Source organism: Camelus bactrianus, chromosome 16, assembly GCF_048773025.1.
Source record: "Camelus bactrianus isolate YW-2024 breed Bactrian camel chromosome 16, ASM4877302v1, whole genome shotgun sequence".
Classification (NCBI taxonomy): domain Eukaryota; kingdom Metazoa; phylum Chordata; class Mammalia; order Artiodactyla; family Camelidae; genus Camelus; species Camelus bactrianus.
In genome coordinates, this window is record NC_133554.1 from 1047020 (window position 1) to 1065272 (window position 18253).

The following is an 18253-nucleotide window of genomic DNA, read 5'->3' on the forward strand; positions in this document are numbered from 1 at the left end:
AATTAGCGGTTTTAATATTAAAAATACTGATTTTTAATATTGAAAATAAAAGCATTTAATATCTCTTTAAAGGGCAACTTCATCTGCTTTATCCCTGGTTGGGGTGCAGGCAGAGCATCATCTGTGAGCTCACACTGCAGGGGTCCACTGGTCAGGGTCGCCTCTGCTGGCTGGGGTGGCAGACAGGCCCTTCCTCTCCCTCCAGAGGGCAGGGTGTGGGTTGGAGACGCCGCCCTAGGCCGGGGCCTGGCGGAAGGCGCCCCAGGCGTGGAAGCAGCGGGTGAAGGCATGCTGCTCGTTGCCCTTGCGCACTAGGCGCAGGCGGCGGGGACGCTCATGCTCCTTGGAGCGCATATGCTGGATGTACACCTGGTGGCAGCAGGCAGGAGGGGGTAAGCTGGGCCCTGGCCCCGCCCCCGCCCTCCACCCAGGCCCCGCCCCTGCTCTGCCCCGCCCCCTCACCTGGCAGGCCTTCAGACTCAACTTGATCTCCACCTGGCTTGTCTGGGTCCCCACCCACATGTAGACCTGTGAGGACAGCAGGGAAGGTGGTCTCGTGGGGGACTCGGCCACATCCCCGCCTTCTGGCCTCAACGCCCATCGAAACAGGCGAGCTCCCCGAACGGGCGGGGTCAGCGGGGTCCCACCTCCCGGCCGTTGTCCAAGAGCATGATGTCGTCGTCCGCCAGGTCATCTTGACAAAAGTCAGAGCACTTCTCAGTCACTGCGAAGTAGCCCTTCTCGTTGGAGCAGCTGGGGGTCAAGAGTAAGAGGCTGAGGGTCACAGCAGCAGGGCCAGGACAGGGCCGGGGACAGGGCGGGGGCGCGCCAGCCTCACCGGAAGAGCCGCGTGTGCTTCATGTACTCCGCGTCCTCGTCGTAGGGCTTCTGGGCCCCGATGCCCACCCAGAAGAAGTTCTCAGGCTCCTCGCCCTCGTTGATGACCTGGGGAAAGGTCTGTCAGCCCAGAGCCTGCCGCCCTCACCGCGGTCCGTCCGGCCATCCACCCGCCCTGCTCACCTGTTTGCTGTAGGAGGCCTCAAACATGCTGTTCAGAATGTCCTCCGCCAGCTTCGCCTCGTCGGGGTCCGACGCCCGGCCCACCCACGCATACACGATGCCCTGGTTGTCCTCGCTCTCAAAGGGGACCTGTGTGTTTGCAGGGGCTCAGGTCAGGCCCGGCCTGCAGGCCCACCATGACCCACGGGCCTGGCCACACCCAGACCTCACCTTGAGGATGAAGCAGAACTCAGAGTTGAGGAGGCTGGAGTCGGTGTTGATCTGAATGCACCTGGGGAGGCGGAGGGGCGATGTCAGCACGCGGCCAGGCCGCCCACGGCCCCCGGGCCCGCCCCGCCCCCGCCGTCTCCGCAGCCAGGCACCGGGTGCAGAGGGCGCTGCCGTTGGTGCGGATCTGGTACAGGCTCGGCTGCAGGGCGCCCTGGGCCACCTTCCTCTTTCCTCTGTGGATAATGAACTTCCTCTTGAAATGGGACAGGAACTTGGGGTTCTCCTGCTGCTGTGTCATGCGCACCACCTGGGGGTGTGGAAGTGTCAGGGGCAGCTCCCCGCATCCCCACCCAGGCCCTGGCTGTGGGGGCGTGGCCTGAGCGCAGGGGGTGTGGCCGGCACACCTCCAGCTTCCCCGGGAACAGGCTCTCGAACTTCTTCTGCAGGCTGAAGGTGAAGGTGAGCCAGCCCATGTTGGAGGCCTCGCGGCCCTGCCAGAAGTACACGATGCACTGGAAGTCCTCCTCCGGCTGCTTCTCCTCGGACTCGGCCGCTGCCTCCTCGCCTTCCTTGCCCTCTGCCCCAGCCTTCTCCTGCTCCTCTTTCTTCTCCTCCTCCTCGTACTCCACAGGGACCCAGTACCTGTGGGGTCACAGGGCAAGAGCAGGGCTGAGACCTCAGCAGCAGTGGGGGAGGGGAGGGGAAGGGAGGGGAGCGAAAGGGGTACCTGCAGAGAAAGACGTAGCAGTCCTGCGTGTAAAAGTGGCCGAACTCCTCCTCGGGCAACCGCGCGAACTTCTTGCCCTCGAGCACAAAGCCCTCCATGCCGTCCAGGTCCTCGTTCCACTCCTCCATCAGCTGCTCGGCCTGCGTGCGACCCCGTCCATCAGGGCAGAGCTAGCACAGCCCCTCCCACGGCAGGTCCACCAGCCGCCCCCGCCCCGCGGCTGCGCCCACCTCGGCCAGCGGCATGGGCGGCTGCCGCGGCAGGAAGAGCGCAGTGAGGTCGGCCTTCATCTGATCTTTCTTCTCAGCATCGCGCTTCACCTTCCCCGAGAGCCCCGTGCCCTGCAGCACGGCCTCGGCGTTGCGCGTGTAGTCCACGGTCAACACGTCGTCCCAGTTCTTGAACTTGGCCTTGAACACCTGAGAAAGCATAGCCAGAGTGGGGGTTGCAGGAGGCAGGGGAGGCCCAGGGAAGCGGGGGCGGGGCCTGGGAATGGGGGAGTGGGAGGGGCGGGGGCCTTGGAGTGGGAGGGGCCGTCACCCAGGGGGCAGGGCCTGGGCGGCAGTTTGGAACAGGTGCAGGGCGGTCACCCCCACACTGACAAGGCGCCTGCAGGAGACCTCCGGGGGCAGTCTGTGCAGCCTGGGCCACACCGCACACCTGTGCCTCCGTGCCCTCCAGGCTGCGGCTGACGGTGGCATGGCGTGGCCGGTGCAGCATCCCGCACAGCTCCTGGCCCAGCTTGAGGGCAGCAGCCCGCACCAGGCGCGGGGACTTGCGGCCCAGCCAGATGAACACGTCAGACCAACAGTCCAGGATGTACACGCAGCGTGTGTCCAGAAGGCTCTGCAGCTGCGGGGCCCCAGGGACTAGAAGTCAAGGCCAGGGCCATCAAGGAGGGACCCCAGCCCCCAGGCCCTCCTCCCTGTGCATCTCACCAGCCGCATCCCAGGCATCAGCTCCACCTTGGGCCGTATCTTATGTTCCACTGAGAGCTTGTAGTTGATCTGTGGCAGCTCCAGGTAGCCCAGGCCCAGACCCACCTAGCAGGAGGAAGAGGTGGACTTAACCAAAGCAGTCAGCCAGGGAAAACGAGCCCCGCCCACAACAGCCCAATTCAGTCTGCCCCCAGGGTGTGCTGTCTAATGCCTGCTCCTCTCCAAACCCGTGTCCTCCCGCCACCCCAAGGTCCTTTTCAGAAGATCCTAGCAGTGGAACGGCTTTCAAAAGATGCCTTCCCTGCCTGCCTCCTCCAGGTCCTCACTGATTCTCTCCCGTCCCCTTCCTGCCCACAATGCCCCATATTCCTTTTACCAAGAGAATGAAGGCCAAGTACCCTGGCCAGCACCCAGGCGCTTCTCGGGGCCCTCTCCAGCCCCGCCTTCACTAGTTCCCAGGGCCCCACTCAGAGTCAGCCTCAGACTTCTGCATAGGCCGGTCCCCGCCCAGAAGGTGGCACCCTCTCCCCACCGAGGTCCAGATGGAGTCCGGAGCCCAGAGCCCCATCCTGACGCTGGTGAGGTCAGGCCAGCCCTGCACCCCAGCTCACCTTATACAGCTTGGGCTGGGGTGGCCAGAAATCATCAGGCACGTGCTTCTTGATCTCGGAGGGTGCCCCCCCAAGGGCCTCCCAGAACTCTGGAGGCTCCTGGCCTTGTACCAGTTGTGAGATCTCTGCCTTCCCTTTTCGCTCATTCTTGTTAATTTTCTCTGCAAAGAGCCTGAGGGCGGGCGCAAAGCCTCAGTGAAGCCCACACCCCTTCTTAGGTGACAAGTTTCCTTTACGCAGAACACCCCACAGTGTCTGGGCAGGATGCAGTCATCTCACCTGGCCTTGGTAGTGCTGTTCAGTGTGGCCTGGGCCCCCTGCCACACAAAGATGTCCAGCCCTCGGTCCAGCAGGAAAACAAACCTGGACAGGAGGGGTGGGAGGGGCTGTGATGGGCCGGGCAATGATCACCCCCAGGCCTGACCCCACCCCAAATCCCTCATTCTGGGGTTCTAGCCCCCTTGCTGGGCCTCAGGAACCCTCCTGCCCCCCCACTGGTGGGGAGGAGGCTCAGGGTCACGCACTCCGCCGTGCGCCATGGGGCTCACCTCGGGTCCAGGGAGGCTCCCTTGAGGGGCACGGGCTCCAACTTGATGTTCTTTCTGCCGTACACGCGGTACATCCTGCGGGGACACCAAGGGGCAGGCTTACCCCCACCTCTCCTCCCATCTCTCCCAGCTGTGTCCATGTCGGTGCCCCAGCCACACCCCCTCACCTGGTGACATAGTGCGTGTCCTCCACAGTGTAGAAGCCACTGGCTGTCCCGCCCTCGATGTAGGAGATGTCGCTGTCAAACACCTGTGAGTGCGCCAGGGCGTGCTCCTTCACTGAGCTGCACCACCCCCTCGCCAAGTACCACCTGTCAGGGGGCGGGGCTCTGCACAGGTGGGTCCATGGTGGTGGTAAACATAAGGTCTGTGTCTACAGACGTTAAGCCCACGTAGGGCGCTAGATGTATGCAGCCGTGAACGTCTGCCAGTGTGCAGGACGCAGCACGTTTACAACGCACGTATCGGGGGACAGAGCGAGTTGGCTTACGAGAAAGGACAGATGAATGTGCCTGAAGTCTCGTATGTATAGGTGTCTACGTGGAACCCTTGGTGGGCAGGCCAGCGTCGTGCACTAGCCCAGTTCACTGGACTCCAGCCCCAGTCCTGGGCCCGCGTCCTCAGTGTCCAGTTGCTGGGACACCCCCTGATTGCTATTGGTCCCAGCTCCCCGTGTCTCCTGGCCACACCCCCACTGACCTGGCTTCCAGATCCCAGCTCCCAAAATAGTCTGTATCCTAGTCTGGCTGACCCCAGCCCCACCCAGGGTCCCAACCTGTGGCCTCATCTCACTCCCTGCCACCTGAGCTCACACGCTGACACATCCCCACTAGCCCCGCCCCTCCAGCCCCGCCCCATTCCTCCTTAGCTCCGCCCATGGCCTCCAGGCCCCACCCATCTCAGGTCCGGCCCCTTGCCCAGGTCTGGACACCTGCAGGAACTCCTCGCTCTCGTCGCCCATCTCCTCCCGCACTGTGCGGCACTCTGCACCCAGGTAGTTGCGCAAGTTGACAGCGTGGATGGCAGAGCAAGCCTTCTTATCGAGCGTGGCCTCCCCACCGATCCAGTAGTAGATCTCCCAGTTCAGAGAACCGCTGTCGTCCAGAAAGGTCTGGAGACCAGAGCACAGCGGAGTCAGCCCTTGCCGGGCCGCCTCCCCTGCACAGCCCTCACCTCCTACCCGCTTCCAAGGACACAACCATGAGTAGGGGATTCTGAGCCGCCCAAGAGAGGGTCCCCGGGGCCGCACAGCCCCCACCAGGCGTCCTGGCCTCACCTTGAGCACAATGTAGCAGTCGGCCTCGTAGAACTTGCCGTGGAGGGCTTCCTCCACCAGCACGGGCACGAAGTTCTCGATCTGCCAGATTGTCAGGCCGGGCAGCTGGCCCACGTCCTCCGTGAAGAACTCCGAGTAGTCCAGGCGCGGCTTCTCCAGGCCCTGGTCCCAGCGCCGCACCTTGCTCCCGGGTGCTCGGGCGTCGCCGCCTTCCTGGGGTCACAGGCACAACGCTGGCTTAACCGCGAAGCCTCTCAGGCTGGTCTGCCGCCCAGGGCCCCTGGCCCTCAAGGCCAGGGGCACACTGTGGCGCAGAGCCCGGGCTGCCTGCCCTGCCCCGGCCCGACTCACCTCCTGCTTTTTGTTCTTCTCCTGGGCCACGTCTGACATGCCCTTCAGCACCTGCTTGGCCTGGTCATCCTGGGCCGAGTCCTTGCGCCTCCGGAGCCGCGTCTTGCGAGCCAGGGCATCCTTGGGCCCACTCCCTGCTGCAGGGGAGGGGCGAGCAGCTGAGCCCTGGCTGAGCCAGCCCTGTGGGTCTCCCACCAACCAGGCCCACCCCCAGTCACCCGCCCCATCCAGAAAGCACGTCCCTCCAGTTTACAGATGGGGGGTCGAGGCCCAGAGAGGGGCCCCCCGCTCCCAGGCCAGACCCTCCCATGCTCACCAGCCGCTGCCGCCGCCACCGTGGCCGGAGAGGCCCCCGCCAGCCGCAGCTGGTTCTGCAGCGAGAAGTCGATGTTGTACCACTCGGCGGCGCGGTCGGCGGGCTTGGGAGGCATGACGAGGCTGGGGTTCTCCCGCACGTCCAGGACCTGCCTCGTGGGGCGAGCAGAGCTGGCACTGAGTGTGAGTCCTACCGCCTGGCCGCACCAAAGCCCGTTTCCACCCGGGCCTAGGGGCCGGGCTCTCACTCAGCCCCGCGGCTGCCCTCGGAACCTCGGGTTTTCCCGTCTGTGAAGTGTGACCTCGAAGGCTGGTTGTGGGGCTTAAGTGGTGCTATCGAGTGTCATGTGGACACAGGTTGTGGTTCGTCCCTCCCCACCCTGGCACCGCCAGTCCTCCGGGAGCCCCAGCTGCTCCCCCACCGAGCCCCTTGCTCGGCACCCCCACACCCGCATCCCCGTGCTGGCCGCCTGCCCGACCTCGATCTCCGTCAGGAAGTGGATGGCCTCCGGGAGGGTCACCAGACGGTTCCTGTTCAGGACGAGCTTCCTCAGCTTCGTGCACCTGTGAGGACACAGCCGGGCCTCAGGGAGGCGCCAGACGGGGGCCTCAAGACTTCCAGGCTGGGGTTGGGGAGACAGGTAGCGCCAGAGGGGCTGAGCAAGCCAGTTAGTTAGGAAACTAGCTGGTTCTAAGGCACTGGGGAGGCAGGAGAGGTGCAGGCAGGGGGAGCCAGAGGCCACTTGCAGCTAAGTGACCATGAGTCTCCTCGTGGATTCCACAGGGCCTTTCAAAGTGGCCGTCTGAGATTTAAAGGCGTTGGATGTGAACAAGAGAACATCAAAAAACATACTGTCCTCAAATTAGCTTGGAAATTGCCAGGGGTGCTCTGTTCTCAGTGTCGGGGGACGACCCGAGGGGATGGGAGCGGTGGAGCCCTGCCGGCCTCGTCCCTGTCGGTATCCCCTCAAAGGGTGCTCTGGGGAACCCACGCCGGGACCCACTGGCACAGGCCCGCGGTCTTCATCCACAAAGCTAGCTTAACCCCTCCCGACTGTACAGTCTGGCACCCAAGGCCTCGGGGTGGCGGAGGGCCAGGCTAGCATCCTGGGTCCCCCGTGTGGTGTGCCTGTCCCAGCCTCGCCCCGCACCTGCAGAGGCTTTCAGGGATCAGCTCCAGGTTGTTGTTGGCAGCCATGAACTCCTCTAGGCTGGACAGCTTGCCGATGCCAGAGGGCAGCCCGTCGAAGTCCAGCTTGTTGGAGTTCAGGTATAGCCTCTTCAGCTTGGTCAGCTTGCAGAGTGCCGACTGGAGGGGCACAGGCAGGAGCGGGGTCAGGGGTCGGGGCGGGCAGCCCTGCGGCCTCCCTGCCCACCAGGGACGGGACATGCCGACTGACGCACGGGCAGCGAGGCGAGCCGGTTGCGGGCCAAGTTCAGGGTCTCCACGTGCACCCACTGGCCGGCGCCCAGGGGCAGCTCCTCGAGCTGGTTGCTGCTGAGGTTCACACGACGCAGGCTGGGGAGGGTGTACAGGCACTCGGGCACCCGCGTCAGGCCGTTGCAGGACAGGTCCACGTCTGGATGCAGGGTGGGGGCATCAGCTGGCTCCCTGTGGCAGGCTCCAGGGCAGCCAGGCCTGCATGAACCCCAACTCCCCTACCCCCAGGCTTTGTGGCCTTAGGTGAATGACTCAGCCTCCCTGAGCCAGCTGTCACGTAATGACGGGGGTCAGGACACAATCACACCTTCCTGCCCCGGAGGTGCCCAGGGAAGCAGGGTCAGCCCTCCCTCCACAAGGAAGCAAAGGGCCTGCCGACCTGCGAGGTTGCTCAGGCCCTCCAAGCTGGTGGGCAGGTTGCCCAGGGTGCGCTGGGTGTTCCTCAGGTGCAGGGTCTGCAGGGCCATCAGGGCCGGGAGCTGCCTGCAGGAGACATGGCGGTCAGGCCAGGGGCAGGCAGAGAGCTGGGACTGAGGGGGCCTGCGGGCTGGAGACAGGGCGGCCGTGGGTCAGGCAGACAGGCACGAGGGTGAGGGGTTGACACTGAGGAAGGCTGGGGCCCCAGGGCCGGCCATGCAGAGCGGGCGGGCGGCGCCCACCGGAGCTGGGCGTGCAGCAGCGGGTTCCCGTTGAGCACAAGCGTCTGCAGGTGCACCAGGCGGCGCATCTGCGGGGGGAGGCTCTCCAGACGGTTCTCGCTGAGGTCCAGGTACAGCAGGTCGGTGAGGTTGATGAAGAGCTGGTTGGGGATGGCGTCAATGCTGCAGGTGGAAGGGAGGGACCTCCGGGTCAAGGCCGCACCCCCAGGACCGCCCCTCCCCCCAGACCACCCCACCCCGCCCCCCACCTGTTGTGGCTGAGGTTCAGCACCAGCATGTTCTTGGCGTTCTCCAGCTCCCGTGGGCACTCGGTCAGCTGGTTGTAGCTCAAGTCCTGGGTAGAGGGGCGAGGCGGGTCAAGGCTGTTGGGGCTGGCCCCACCCTGCCAGGCCTCTGCCAGGCTGGGGGATCAGGATAGGGGCTGAGAGGGAAGTGGGTGAGGGGGTTTCAGGGCTAAAGGGAGACAGTGGGACTCTGGGAAGAAGGAAGCCTCAGCTAGGGATCTGACTCCACAAGTGACCTCGGGCGAGGCACTGCCCACCCAAAGTCTCAAGTTTCCCTCACTGGAAAATAGGATGACAGGGCCCCGGGGACCAGCGTAGCAGGTGGGGACTGGATAGTGGGGCCGGCACAAGGGCCAGGTGGTGGGTAACTACTGACCAGGACCGAGAGATCATCCAGCTTGAATATGTCATCAGGGACTCCTGAATTCTTCAGCTTGTTGGCCCGAGCCACGACGGCCTGGGGATAGACGAGAGTCCGTGATTCCTGGCTTCCACCCCAGGAAAAGCAGAAACCCGGGTGGGACACCTCCGCTCTGGAGCCCACCAGAGGCCAGGCCTGAGGGGTCTCCCACCCTGGCCTTTGCTCACAGTCCCTTCACCTGGCAAACTCCTATTCACAACCCAAAGCCCAACTCAAGTGTGCCCCAGAGCCCAGCAAAGGGGCTCCAGGGAAGCTCTTCTGATGGAGTAGTCCCTCTCTCTTCCAAATCCGAAGGGTGAGATAGAGGTGACTCTGGGTCAGAGTTTCAAACAGAAAAAAATCAGAGTGTGAACTGAGAACAAAGCTGTTTTCTCTGCCCTCAGGGAGGCTTCAGAAGTGCAGGAAGTTTATGCAGGACGGCTGAGGGGGAAGGGACAGGCCAGGGAACAGTGCCATGACCCCGAGTGACAACAGAAGTAACAGGGGCCACCACTGCTGCTCCCTCAGCACCAGCGTTGGTGGTGCCACTTTACCGTGTCACCGTGGTCAGCGTTGGACCGTCTCACAAAGCAGAAGGGGTCATACAGCCAGGAAGTGGCAGAGCTCAGATCTGAACCTGGACAGCTTGAGTCCAGAGGCTGTGCCCTTAACATCTCAGGGCTCAGCCCTGGATGGCAATGACTCCCACTGAGGCCTGAAGGGACTGGGGGGGCCTGATGTTCGGGGACGTCAGAGCTCCATGGAGAACACAGGGGTGAGTGGACTACCCTGATTACCTCCCCTCCCAGCCAAACCACACCCTACCCCAGCTTTGCCACTGCCTGGCTGTGTGACCGCAGGCAGGCGACCTGCCTCCGTGGCCAAGTGTCCTCATCTGTGAACTCGGTGAAGACCAGGATTACATGAAAAAATCACAGAACAGACAGAACAGCGTCTAGCTGGCATCAGCTGTTAGTATGACTGTCATTGAAGATGGATGGAATTTGGACTTTTTAACCTTTTTCCCCCGTGGGTTACTTAATCCAGGGCATTACTGCGTTCTCGCCCCTTTAGGAGCAGACCGCTGAGCCTGACGTGGGGGGGACCGAGGGGCCGGCCGAGCCTGGAGTCTGGTCCTACCCCCACACCATGCCCTGAGTTCCATGGCCTCAGGCGGCACTCACCCGCAGCGATGGCAGGCTGGACAGCTCCCCGTGAAGTGTGGTCAGGCTGTTGTGGCTCACAGACAAGTGCTCCTGGGTGGGGACAGGGGAGCAGAAGCTCAGTGCAGCTGGGGTGGATGTATCGACGGGGCCCCCACCTGCCACCACAACCGTGCCCCATCCAGGGGGCCCTCGGCCGCACAGGCCCCGTCCACTGCTGCAGGTTCCCTCCTTGCACACGTCCTGGCATAGGGTGCTCATTCGCTCTCCACCAGCTCTGCCTGTGGCAGCCAGCATCCTCTTCTGTGTCTCTGCCTTTTGCGCAAGCTCTGCCCACCCAGCCAGCCCCACCCACAGGGACCCTCCCCGTTTGCCCAGAACTTCTTACCAGCTTCTGCAGGGCGGCCAACTCCTCTGGCAGGTAGCAGAGGCCAGTGCGGTTTAGCTTCAGCCATCGCAGACTGGTCATGGCCTTGACATTCTCAGGGAAGTAGCCACCCTTGGGGGGGACATCATGGTAAGGCTGGTCTGGTAAGGGGCACTCCTGCTCTACCACCCTCTGTGGCTCCCACTGCCCATGGGAGCCTTTGGGAAGCAAGAGAACCACCTCTCACCAGCTGTGTGACCCCGGACAAGTCACTTTGCCACTCTGTGCCTCAATTTCCTCACTTCTAGAATGGAGCTAGTAAAAGCCCCCGACGACAAAAGTGTTGTGACGACCAACTCGTGATCAGGGCGGCTGCTGAACCTCAGTCCTGTCTCTCTGGTTGGATTCTCAGCCCCAGGGCACACCCACACACCCAGCTGTGCGGTTGGCTCAGCTCAAATACCTTTGCCTGGCATCCAGGCCCTGCCTTGGTGGTCTCAGTTAGGGGCAGCCCTCAGCCTCTGTCCAGGCCCAACCGTGCCCCCACTCTGCCATCAGCACAGCTGTTAAGAGGCCAGGTCCACTCCCCCGTGTGAGGCCCAGCTCCTCAAGCCCCGCACAGGCCCGGCCTTGTCTGTTAGCCGACTCACTGACTCCTTCTCCACTCTCAAGTACCTGCCCAGCACCCCTACAGCTTGTGTCAGGGAGTCTGGGGCGAATGCGCCTTCAGCGCCCTTGGCTGCTATCCCCTTCCCTCGATGGCCACATTCCCGCTGGTGACTCATGCCCTCCCAGCCTGGAGAGGACACACAGGGACCCCAGGCGGGGAGTTCAGATGGGAGCAGAGCAAAGCAGTGTAGCTGCCCGGGCACAGGGTCAAGTCTGCTTGCGTGGGTAGTCAGGAACACCTGCCTGTCTCCTCGGCCCTGGCCCGACTCCTGACCCCAGCCAAAGCCTGGGCTGCTGGACCCTGCAGACCCAGACTGACGCTACACTGACCTCAGCTAGATTCTGCTCACTCTCCCACCCTGTAGCCCAGGATGACCCTCCCGGAACCAGGTCAACTATCATCTCCACTCCTGCCCAGCCTCCTGTTGTCACCAGCACTGCCCACCTCATTCCTGCTTCTCTAGAACCGTGTGGTGTCCACCCCCACCGCCGGATGCAACGCTGGGCTCGGTTTCTTTGTGGCCCTGGTCCATCAGTCCTGCAGCTGCTCAGACAGCTACCACCCGGGGCCTCTCACACCGGCCCGACACACTCTCCCCAGCAACATGCCTCCCAGACGGCTAATTCTAAGTCCCTTCACCGGATGAGAAAACGAGGCGGGGAGAGGGGAAGTGACTTGCCCAAGACCACACAGGATGGGGGTGGCGGGGCGGGGGCAGGGCAGTGACGGCAGGGCGGCCGTGAGTCAGGGCCTGGCTTGGGCGTGCGACCTCACAGGGGCGGGGACGGGGAGCTGGGAAGGAGGGAGCAGAAACTCGCCGGCTCGGGCCACCCGCCGACCGGGCGGTGCCAGGAGCCAGCGCTGGGCCCTGTGGGGGGGCTCCCCGCGCACACCGGCGCGGCTAGGACCCAGCGCGCGCCGGCCCCGCCCGACCTAGGTCCTAGCCGCGGACGCCGGGCGGAGGCCTCGGGGGTCGGATCGGGGCGGGGCCGCGCCCGCGAGAGCCCGTCCGCGGTCCCGGACGCGCAGGAAGCGGAGGGCCCGCCGGGGGAGGCCCAGCCGCCTCCCCGAGGCTCACCTTGAAGTCGTTGCCGCTGAGGTCCACGCCGCGCACGAACGGCAGCACCCCGGTGGCCTCCATGGCGGCGCTCGGCTGCCGGGAGCGGGGAGAGGGCGGCCGGCGAGGCGGGGCGCGAAGGGCGGGGACCGCGGAGTCGGCGGGGCGGGGAGAGCGCGGCCCCGCCCCTCGGCCCCCGGCTCGGGACGCGCCCCGGCGGATGAGCGCACCGCCTTCTTGGCCCGCGGGTGTTGTCCCCTCCGCCGGCCGGTGCGCGGGACCCCGGTGGCTCTGGACCCCGGCCCAGGCGCTCGGCGGCAGCGGCAGTAGGACGCCCGGGCCTTCGTGCCGGAGCCGCGGGCCCTCCCTCCGGTGAGAAGCTCCCCGGGGCGCAGCACGAGCTCCTCGGCGTTCCTGCTCGGATGCCGGGTGCGCGGTTACATGCCCGCTCGTCACCCTAGAGGGCGGTCGCAGTGGGTGACGGGGCCCGTGTCTCTTTCATGGTAAGCGGCCGCAGGCCACAGTGACCAGGGGACCCGGAGGAAGCGCGCCTTCCCGCCGGCCGAGCGCGCAGCGCAGCCCTGCGCCTTTAAGGCAGAGCGCGCCGGGGAGCACCACCCCCGAGGAGCGCGCCGTCGCCACTGGCCGAGCGCGCGGCAGGGAGGCACGTGGGAAGGCACCTCGAGCGCTCCGATTGGAGCCAGCGGCTGCCGGTCAGCGAGCGCCGGGCCCGAGCCCGCCCCCCGGGCCTCGGCGTTCGGTTCCTGAGTCCTCCACGTTACATTCCCAGACGGCCCCGGGGTGCGCGGCCTTAGCGGGCCCCTTGCGTCCGCCGGCCGGTGCGCCGAAGCCGCGACGTAGGTACGGCCGGAGCGCGGGGGCGTGGCCTCCACCGGGCGCGCGGCGCCGGCCCGGAAAGGGGGCACGGGGGAAGGACCGAGCTCGGGGCCGGTCTTGGGTCCATCCCCGCGTCCCCAGGGCCCCGGTTCCTTCGCTGGCCGCGGCTTGGAGGAGGAGGGGAGGCCCAGCTGCGCCCTCTCCTCTTCCCGGGCTGGGGTCTGCGCGACCCGGAGGCTGGGCGGCGTCCCCGGTAAGACAGGTGGGGTCTTCGAGCGCTTTACAGTTTGGAGGCGGGTGGCAATACTGATCCCGGACGAGGAAGCCGGCCACAGGGCCGTGCTGGGTCACCCCCTGGCCCTCTTTCCTATTTTTAGCCCGGGAGCGGGCGGCGGTGCCGGGCTGCAGGCCTCACCTGGCAAGCAAGCTGAGGCACCCGCTGCAACAGGGCAGGCAGAAGTCCTTGGAGCTGAGTTGGCTCTAGCTCAGGGTCATTTGCATGCCCTCAGTGAGACAGTCCTGCCTGGCCATCTGACTGGTCCCCTGGGCTTGTCCCTTAGTCACACACCCCCTCAGCGCCTAGGATCTGAGAGCAGGAGTCCCCTGGAAAAACCCAGGGCTGGGCCTGGCCCACGGTCCCTGGCAGAGATGCCTGTCCTCCAGCCCCACACTTCTGGGCTCCCCCCTTTAACCTTTCTCACCACACCTGTGCTGTTTTGTAGGTGAGCAAACAGTGGGGTTTGGGGCCCTCAGTTTGCCCTCTGTTGTCTGGATTCCTGGCAGCTGAGGATGGCTCCCCTCCCACCACAGTCCCAGGCACAAGAGGCCCCTGTCCAAGGCAGTGGGCCAGCCCTGCTTGGTGTCTTTAGGGTCACTTTGCCGCTCCCCCAGCAGGGCCTTCAGCCTGGTCTGGCACATACCTGTCGACTGCCAGCTCCCGCCCCCTGGGCAGCCTGGGCCATCGCCCTTGTTCTGTCCTCTGACTTGGTAGCTCTGCCTCTGGGGGTTGCTGAGATTTGGGGGGGGGGGGGTTAACTGTGGCCTATTGAGCTTTACCAGGGTCCCCTCAAAGGTATGACAGGCTATCTGGGGCAGGCTGCATAGGACCCCAAGCCGCAGTCTTCTCTGGGCCTTGGTTTCCTCCTGCTGTGCCAGCCCCAGTTAGGACCCAGAATGGGGCTGCCCCTGGGGCCTGGCTGTATGTGTGGGTGAGGGTCTGCAGTCCCTGCCACTCGCTGTGTGGCCAGGCAGCCTGTTTCTTTGTCAAACGAGCTTTGGTGATGGTAAGACCCACCTCACGGGCTTTGGTGGTATCAGAGATCTTGGAGGGTGGGGTGGGGAAGATGCTCCCCTTTCCCTGAACTGCCACGAATCTGAGTGACTTTCTCAGTGACCCCGCCCTCCCAGGAGGTAGGCTGTTTGCAGGTTTGGGGAGGGGGCTTGGGCAGCTCCCAACCTCCTCCCAGGAAACCCTGAAAGGGGTCCCTTTCTCCCGAGAAATTCTCAGGAAGCCCCCTCGTGGGCTCAACTCTGACCCCAGCAGGACGGCAGCCAGAGTGCCTGCCCTGCTGCCCTGGGGGCCGCCCCCTCGCTGAGTGGTCCCTGCATCCTGGCTCTCTTGCAGCTGGACCCACCATGGCGGAGCTCTCCCAGAATCGGGGCAAGCGGCGGGATGGTGAGGTGCTGGGCGGCGCTGTGGACTTTCTCCTGGCCAACGCCCGCCTGGTGCTGGGTGTGGGCGGGGCTGCCGTGCTGGGCATCGCCACCCTGGCTGTGAAACGGGTAAGGCTGGCGTGGCCTGAGGACCCTGGGGCTCCCCAGGCAGGGCCAGGGGTAGTGGGGCTGCCCGAGGCTGCAGCTGGCTCCACCCCAGCGGCCTGGTTTGCTCTGCCCTTGGCTTTGCTGTGGCCACCCAGGCCTTAGACGCTCTTGTCCGTGTCCCTCTGTCTGCAGCTCATCGACAGGGCCACCAGCTCTCGGGACGAGGATGATGTCAAGGGGGACGCCACATGTCTGGAGGACAGCTGGAAGGAACTGAGCCTGCTCAAGGCCACGCCACACCTCCAGCCACGGCCCCCACCTGCTGCCCTCAGCCAGCCCACGCCACTCCCGGCCCCCTCACCCTCCACCCCAGGTGAGCGGCACTCCTTCTCGTCTGCCCTGGATGGGCCTCCCTTTGGTGGTCACATTCAGGAGATGCGGCCCAGGCTCTGCCACTGACTGACAGCATGACCACGCAGGTTCCTGCATGTTTAATGGTGTGTTTCTCTGTTCTTCTACCTCCTGGGTGGCACTGAGGCCACCAGGATGTGTGGGCCATGGTGGGTGGCAGCGTTCTGATGGTGGGGGGGGCCTCAGATGGGGACACTAAGGCCTGGAGCCTGTCTCCCACCCTCTGTGAAGCAGGCTCGGCCTCAGAGCCCTGCTGTCCGTGAGGATCTGGCTAAGGGCATTCTCAGGTGTCATTACCAGGGAGGGACGCAGCTAGTAACTGGGCAGAGCTCTCTTGGCTGGTGACGGCCCCTGACCTGGTCCCCGGCCCCTTCCTCCCAGCAGGGCCCGCAGGTGCAGATGCTCCAGGGGCGCCTCGGCTCAGCTCCCCCGCACCGCCGTGCCTGACGTTCCAGGAGAAGCTGCTGGCATTTGAGCAGGACCACGTGACCATCCCCGTGGCCCATGTGGCTCTGGCCAAACAGCTGGCTGGCGATGTTGCTCTGGAGCTGCAGGCCTACCTGCGAAGCAAGTTCCCCGCACTGCCCTTTGGGGCGGTCGTGCCCGGCGGGCCACTCTTTGACGGGCTGCAGGCGGGGGCTGCCGACCCTGTGCGCCTCCTGGTGCCCCTGGCCCTGGAGCCAGGCCTGTGGAGCCTGGTGCTTGGCACGGACACTGTGGCCAGGGACCCTCGCTGCTGGGCGGTGCGCAGGACTCAGCTGGAGTTCCGCCCCCGGGGGAGCAGCCCCTGGGACCGCTTCCTGGTAGGCGGCTACCTTTCCTCCCGGGTCCTGCTGGAGCTGCTCCGCAAGGCCCTCACCGCCTCCGTCAACTGGCCGGCCATCGGCAGCCTGCTCGGGTGCCTGATTCGGCCCCGCGTGGCCTCAGAGGAGCTGCTGCTCGAGGTGCAGCACGAGCGCCTGGAGCTCACCGTGGCTGTGCTCCTGGCCGTCACCGGGGCCCAGGCCGGAGACCGCCTCCTGCTGGCCTGGCCCCTGGAGGGGCTGGCAGGGAACCTCTGGCTGCAGGACTTGTACCCGGCGGAGGCCGCCAGGCTGCGGGCCCTGGATGCTGGTGACACTGGGACCCGCCGGCGGCTGCTGCTGTTGCTCTGCGGTGTCTGCCGTGGCCACTCTGTCCTGTGGCGGCTGGGTCGCAGCCACCTGACCCAGGTGGTTCTGCGCCTGGGGGAGGAGGAGGCGGACTGGGCTGAGGAGGCACTGGGGGAGCGCTTCCTGCAGGCCCTGGAGCTGCTCATTGGCAGCCTGGAGCAGGCCAGCCTGCCCTGCCACTTCAACCCCTGCGTGAACCTGCTGGACGGCCTGCGGGAGGAGGAAGTCGAGGACCTGGGCTACGCCCTGTACTGTGGCCTGCAGGCCCCCGAGGGGCTGCTCTGGGGGGGCGTGGGGCACGAACGCTGGTGAGCTGCGCATGCTCCCTCCAGGGGTTCCAGAGCACCTTTCTCCTGCTTTTAGCCAGAGGCTGGCTTAGCTCGTGTTGTGGGAGGCCTGAGCGGGGCCCCGCTTGCCCCCACCCGGCCTCGGGGCCGACCCTGGGGCCTCATCACCAGCAGGGAATCCGCAGACAGAACAAAGCTCCTACCGTCCTAGGCACGGGATAAGGCCACTCTGATTTTCTGTCCGGAGGGAGTCCTGCTTTCCTCGGGTGCCAGCCTCGGTGGACGCTGTGTGTGTTTCGTCCCCCAAGGGCCGGAGTTGCCTAGAACCCGCGGAATGCAGCTTTCGTCTGATTGAAAGGCCGCGTGTGTCCGGTTTGCTGGCCCAGCTCTGTAGCTGGAGCGGGGGCTCTCACGTCACACCTCGGGGAAGGCCTCCCCGCCTCCCCCCCCCACCCCCGCTGCCACGGCTGCGCGGGTCCTGAGCTGAAGTTCTCTGTGCCACCCACTGGGCCCCGAGCAGAGGGTGTCCCCTGGCCCTGCTGGGCCCGCCCTGCGGTGCCAATACCAGCTTCGCTAGCTGACCCTGTGCTCGCCCTGAGGCCTGGCAGGGGAGGGGGCTGGGGAGGGGCCTGCCTCTCCTCCTGGGCTTATCTCCTGTCTCTGGTGTCCTTCCTCCTGAAGCAAAGCTATGCCTCGAGAACTGTGAACAAGAATAAAAGCAAAAACTTAAGCATCCGTAGGACACACTGGGCTCTTACATGCAATGTTCCAGTTCTGTAATCTCACTGGAGGGGCTCGGGCTCAGCCTGGAGGAGATGGATTTCAGTGGAAAAGTGGATTCTGTGGAGCTAGAATGTTACACGGTTCCTGGAGGTGACGTGTTGCTATAGTCACAGGAACAGGCTGGCTGGGGTCTCGTTTCTTCCCGGAAGCCTGACCCCTGTGCTTCCTAGGATGGGAGGCGCTGCCCGGAGCCCTTCGGCCAGCCTTGTGGGGTGGCAGAGAAACGTGACCCCACAAGTCGAGGGCAGGCTCCCTGACGTGCACAGGTAGGGCAGCAAGTGTGTCTGTCCCCACAGGAACGGTGGCTGGGCTCACTTGTCACCACAGATGGCAGGTGAGGCCTGGGGAGGGCTTGGGGCACTTGGGCTGAGGCCCCACCGCTGTGCCAGGGCCCTCTGGCTTCTTCCTCCACCCCATGTACACCAAGGAGACCCCCTTCATACGAGGGCCGGCGCACAGGGCAGACGAGATGCTCGTGTGTACCTACCTGCCTGTGCAGGGCAGAGGGCTCTGCCTCGGGGGCACTCTGCCAGGCTCCACAGGGGGTCAGAAGGAGGGAGACTGGCTTCCCTGAGTGCTCTTGGCACACAGCTGTGAGCAGTGGAGGGTCAGCCAGGGGACAGGCTGGAGACAGAGGCAGCCGTGGCCTTCTCCCCTATAAAGTGGTTCCAGAGTGGCAGTGGGAGCCTGGCACAAGGTGAACTGCCCCCAAACCAGAGCTCTCGGACCCGACACCCAGGCGGTCAGGGCTCCCCCTGCAGGCCTGTGTCTGACGGGGGGCGGGGGCCTCGGGTGCTGACTGGTGAAGGCCTGGCCGGGGAGCAGATGAGACGCACTGGGGTCAGCCCTGCTTAGATGATCCGACCCCACACGTGGGACCCTGTGGCAGCCTCATGCTTCAGTTTCCCCTCACACCATGATTTCAGTAAGAAAAAGCCAGCATGGACTAAGGAAGAAGCCAGATGCTTGTGGAGAGACCCCTGACA

At 64.9% G+C, this 18253-nt stretch overlaps 2 protein-coding genes across 9 annotated transcripts; one reads left to right on the forward strand and one right to left on the reverse strand.

Annotated features, from left to right (window-relative positions):
- Positions 1-39: 39 nt before the first annotated feature.
- On the reverse strand, positions 40-12191 carry FLII (FLII actin remodeling protein). The gene is made up of 30 exons (XM_074341989.1): positions 12059-12191; positions 10332-10442; positions 9965-10036; positions 8757-8837; positions 8345-8430; positions 8097-8258; positions 7817-7920; positions 7401-7576; positions 7148-7305; positions 6476-6560; positions 5998-6145; positions 5682-5818; positions 5331-5543; positions 4986-5165; positions 4222-4304; positions 4055-4129; positions 3786-3869; positions 3507-3678; positions 2896-3000; positions 2618-2809; positions 2188-2376; positions 1958-2097; positions 1635-1872; positions 1383-1537; positions 1231-1291; positions 1021-1149; positions 839-945; positions 648-753; positions 463-528; positions 40-369 (listed from the first exon to the last, which is right to left on the reverse strand). Exons 1-30 carry the CDS (start codon positions 12119-12121, stop codon positions 235-237), a joined length of 3813 nt encoding a protein of 1270 aa, XP_074198090.1. The 5' UTR covers positions 12122-12191; the 3' UTR covers positions 40-234.
- Positions 12192-12276: 85 nt separating this feature from the next.
- Positions 12277-17219, forward strand: MIEF2 (mitochondrial elongation factor 2). Of its 8 annotated transcripts, none has more exons than XM_074342014.1 (4): positions 12277-12409; positions 14499-14656; positions 14828-15008; positions 15428-17219. In XM_074342014.1, the coding sequence occupies exons 2-4, from the start codon at positions 14510-14512 to the stop codon at positions 16507-16509; spliced, it is 1410 nt and encodes a 469-aa protein (XP_074198115.1). In that variant the 5' UTR covers positions 12277-12409; positions 14499-14509; the 3' UTR covers positions 16510-17219. The 8 variants fall into 8 exon arrangements, with proteins under 8 accessions (XP_074198115.1, XP_074198114.1, XP_074198119.1 ...); XM_074342013.1 differs by having other exon boundaries at positions 12401-12540; XM_074342018.1 differs by having other exon boundaries at positions 12401-12540; positions 14499-14549.
- Positions 17220-18253: the final 1034 nt, after the last annotated feature.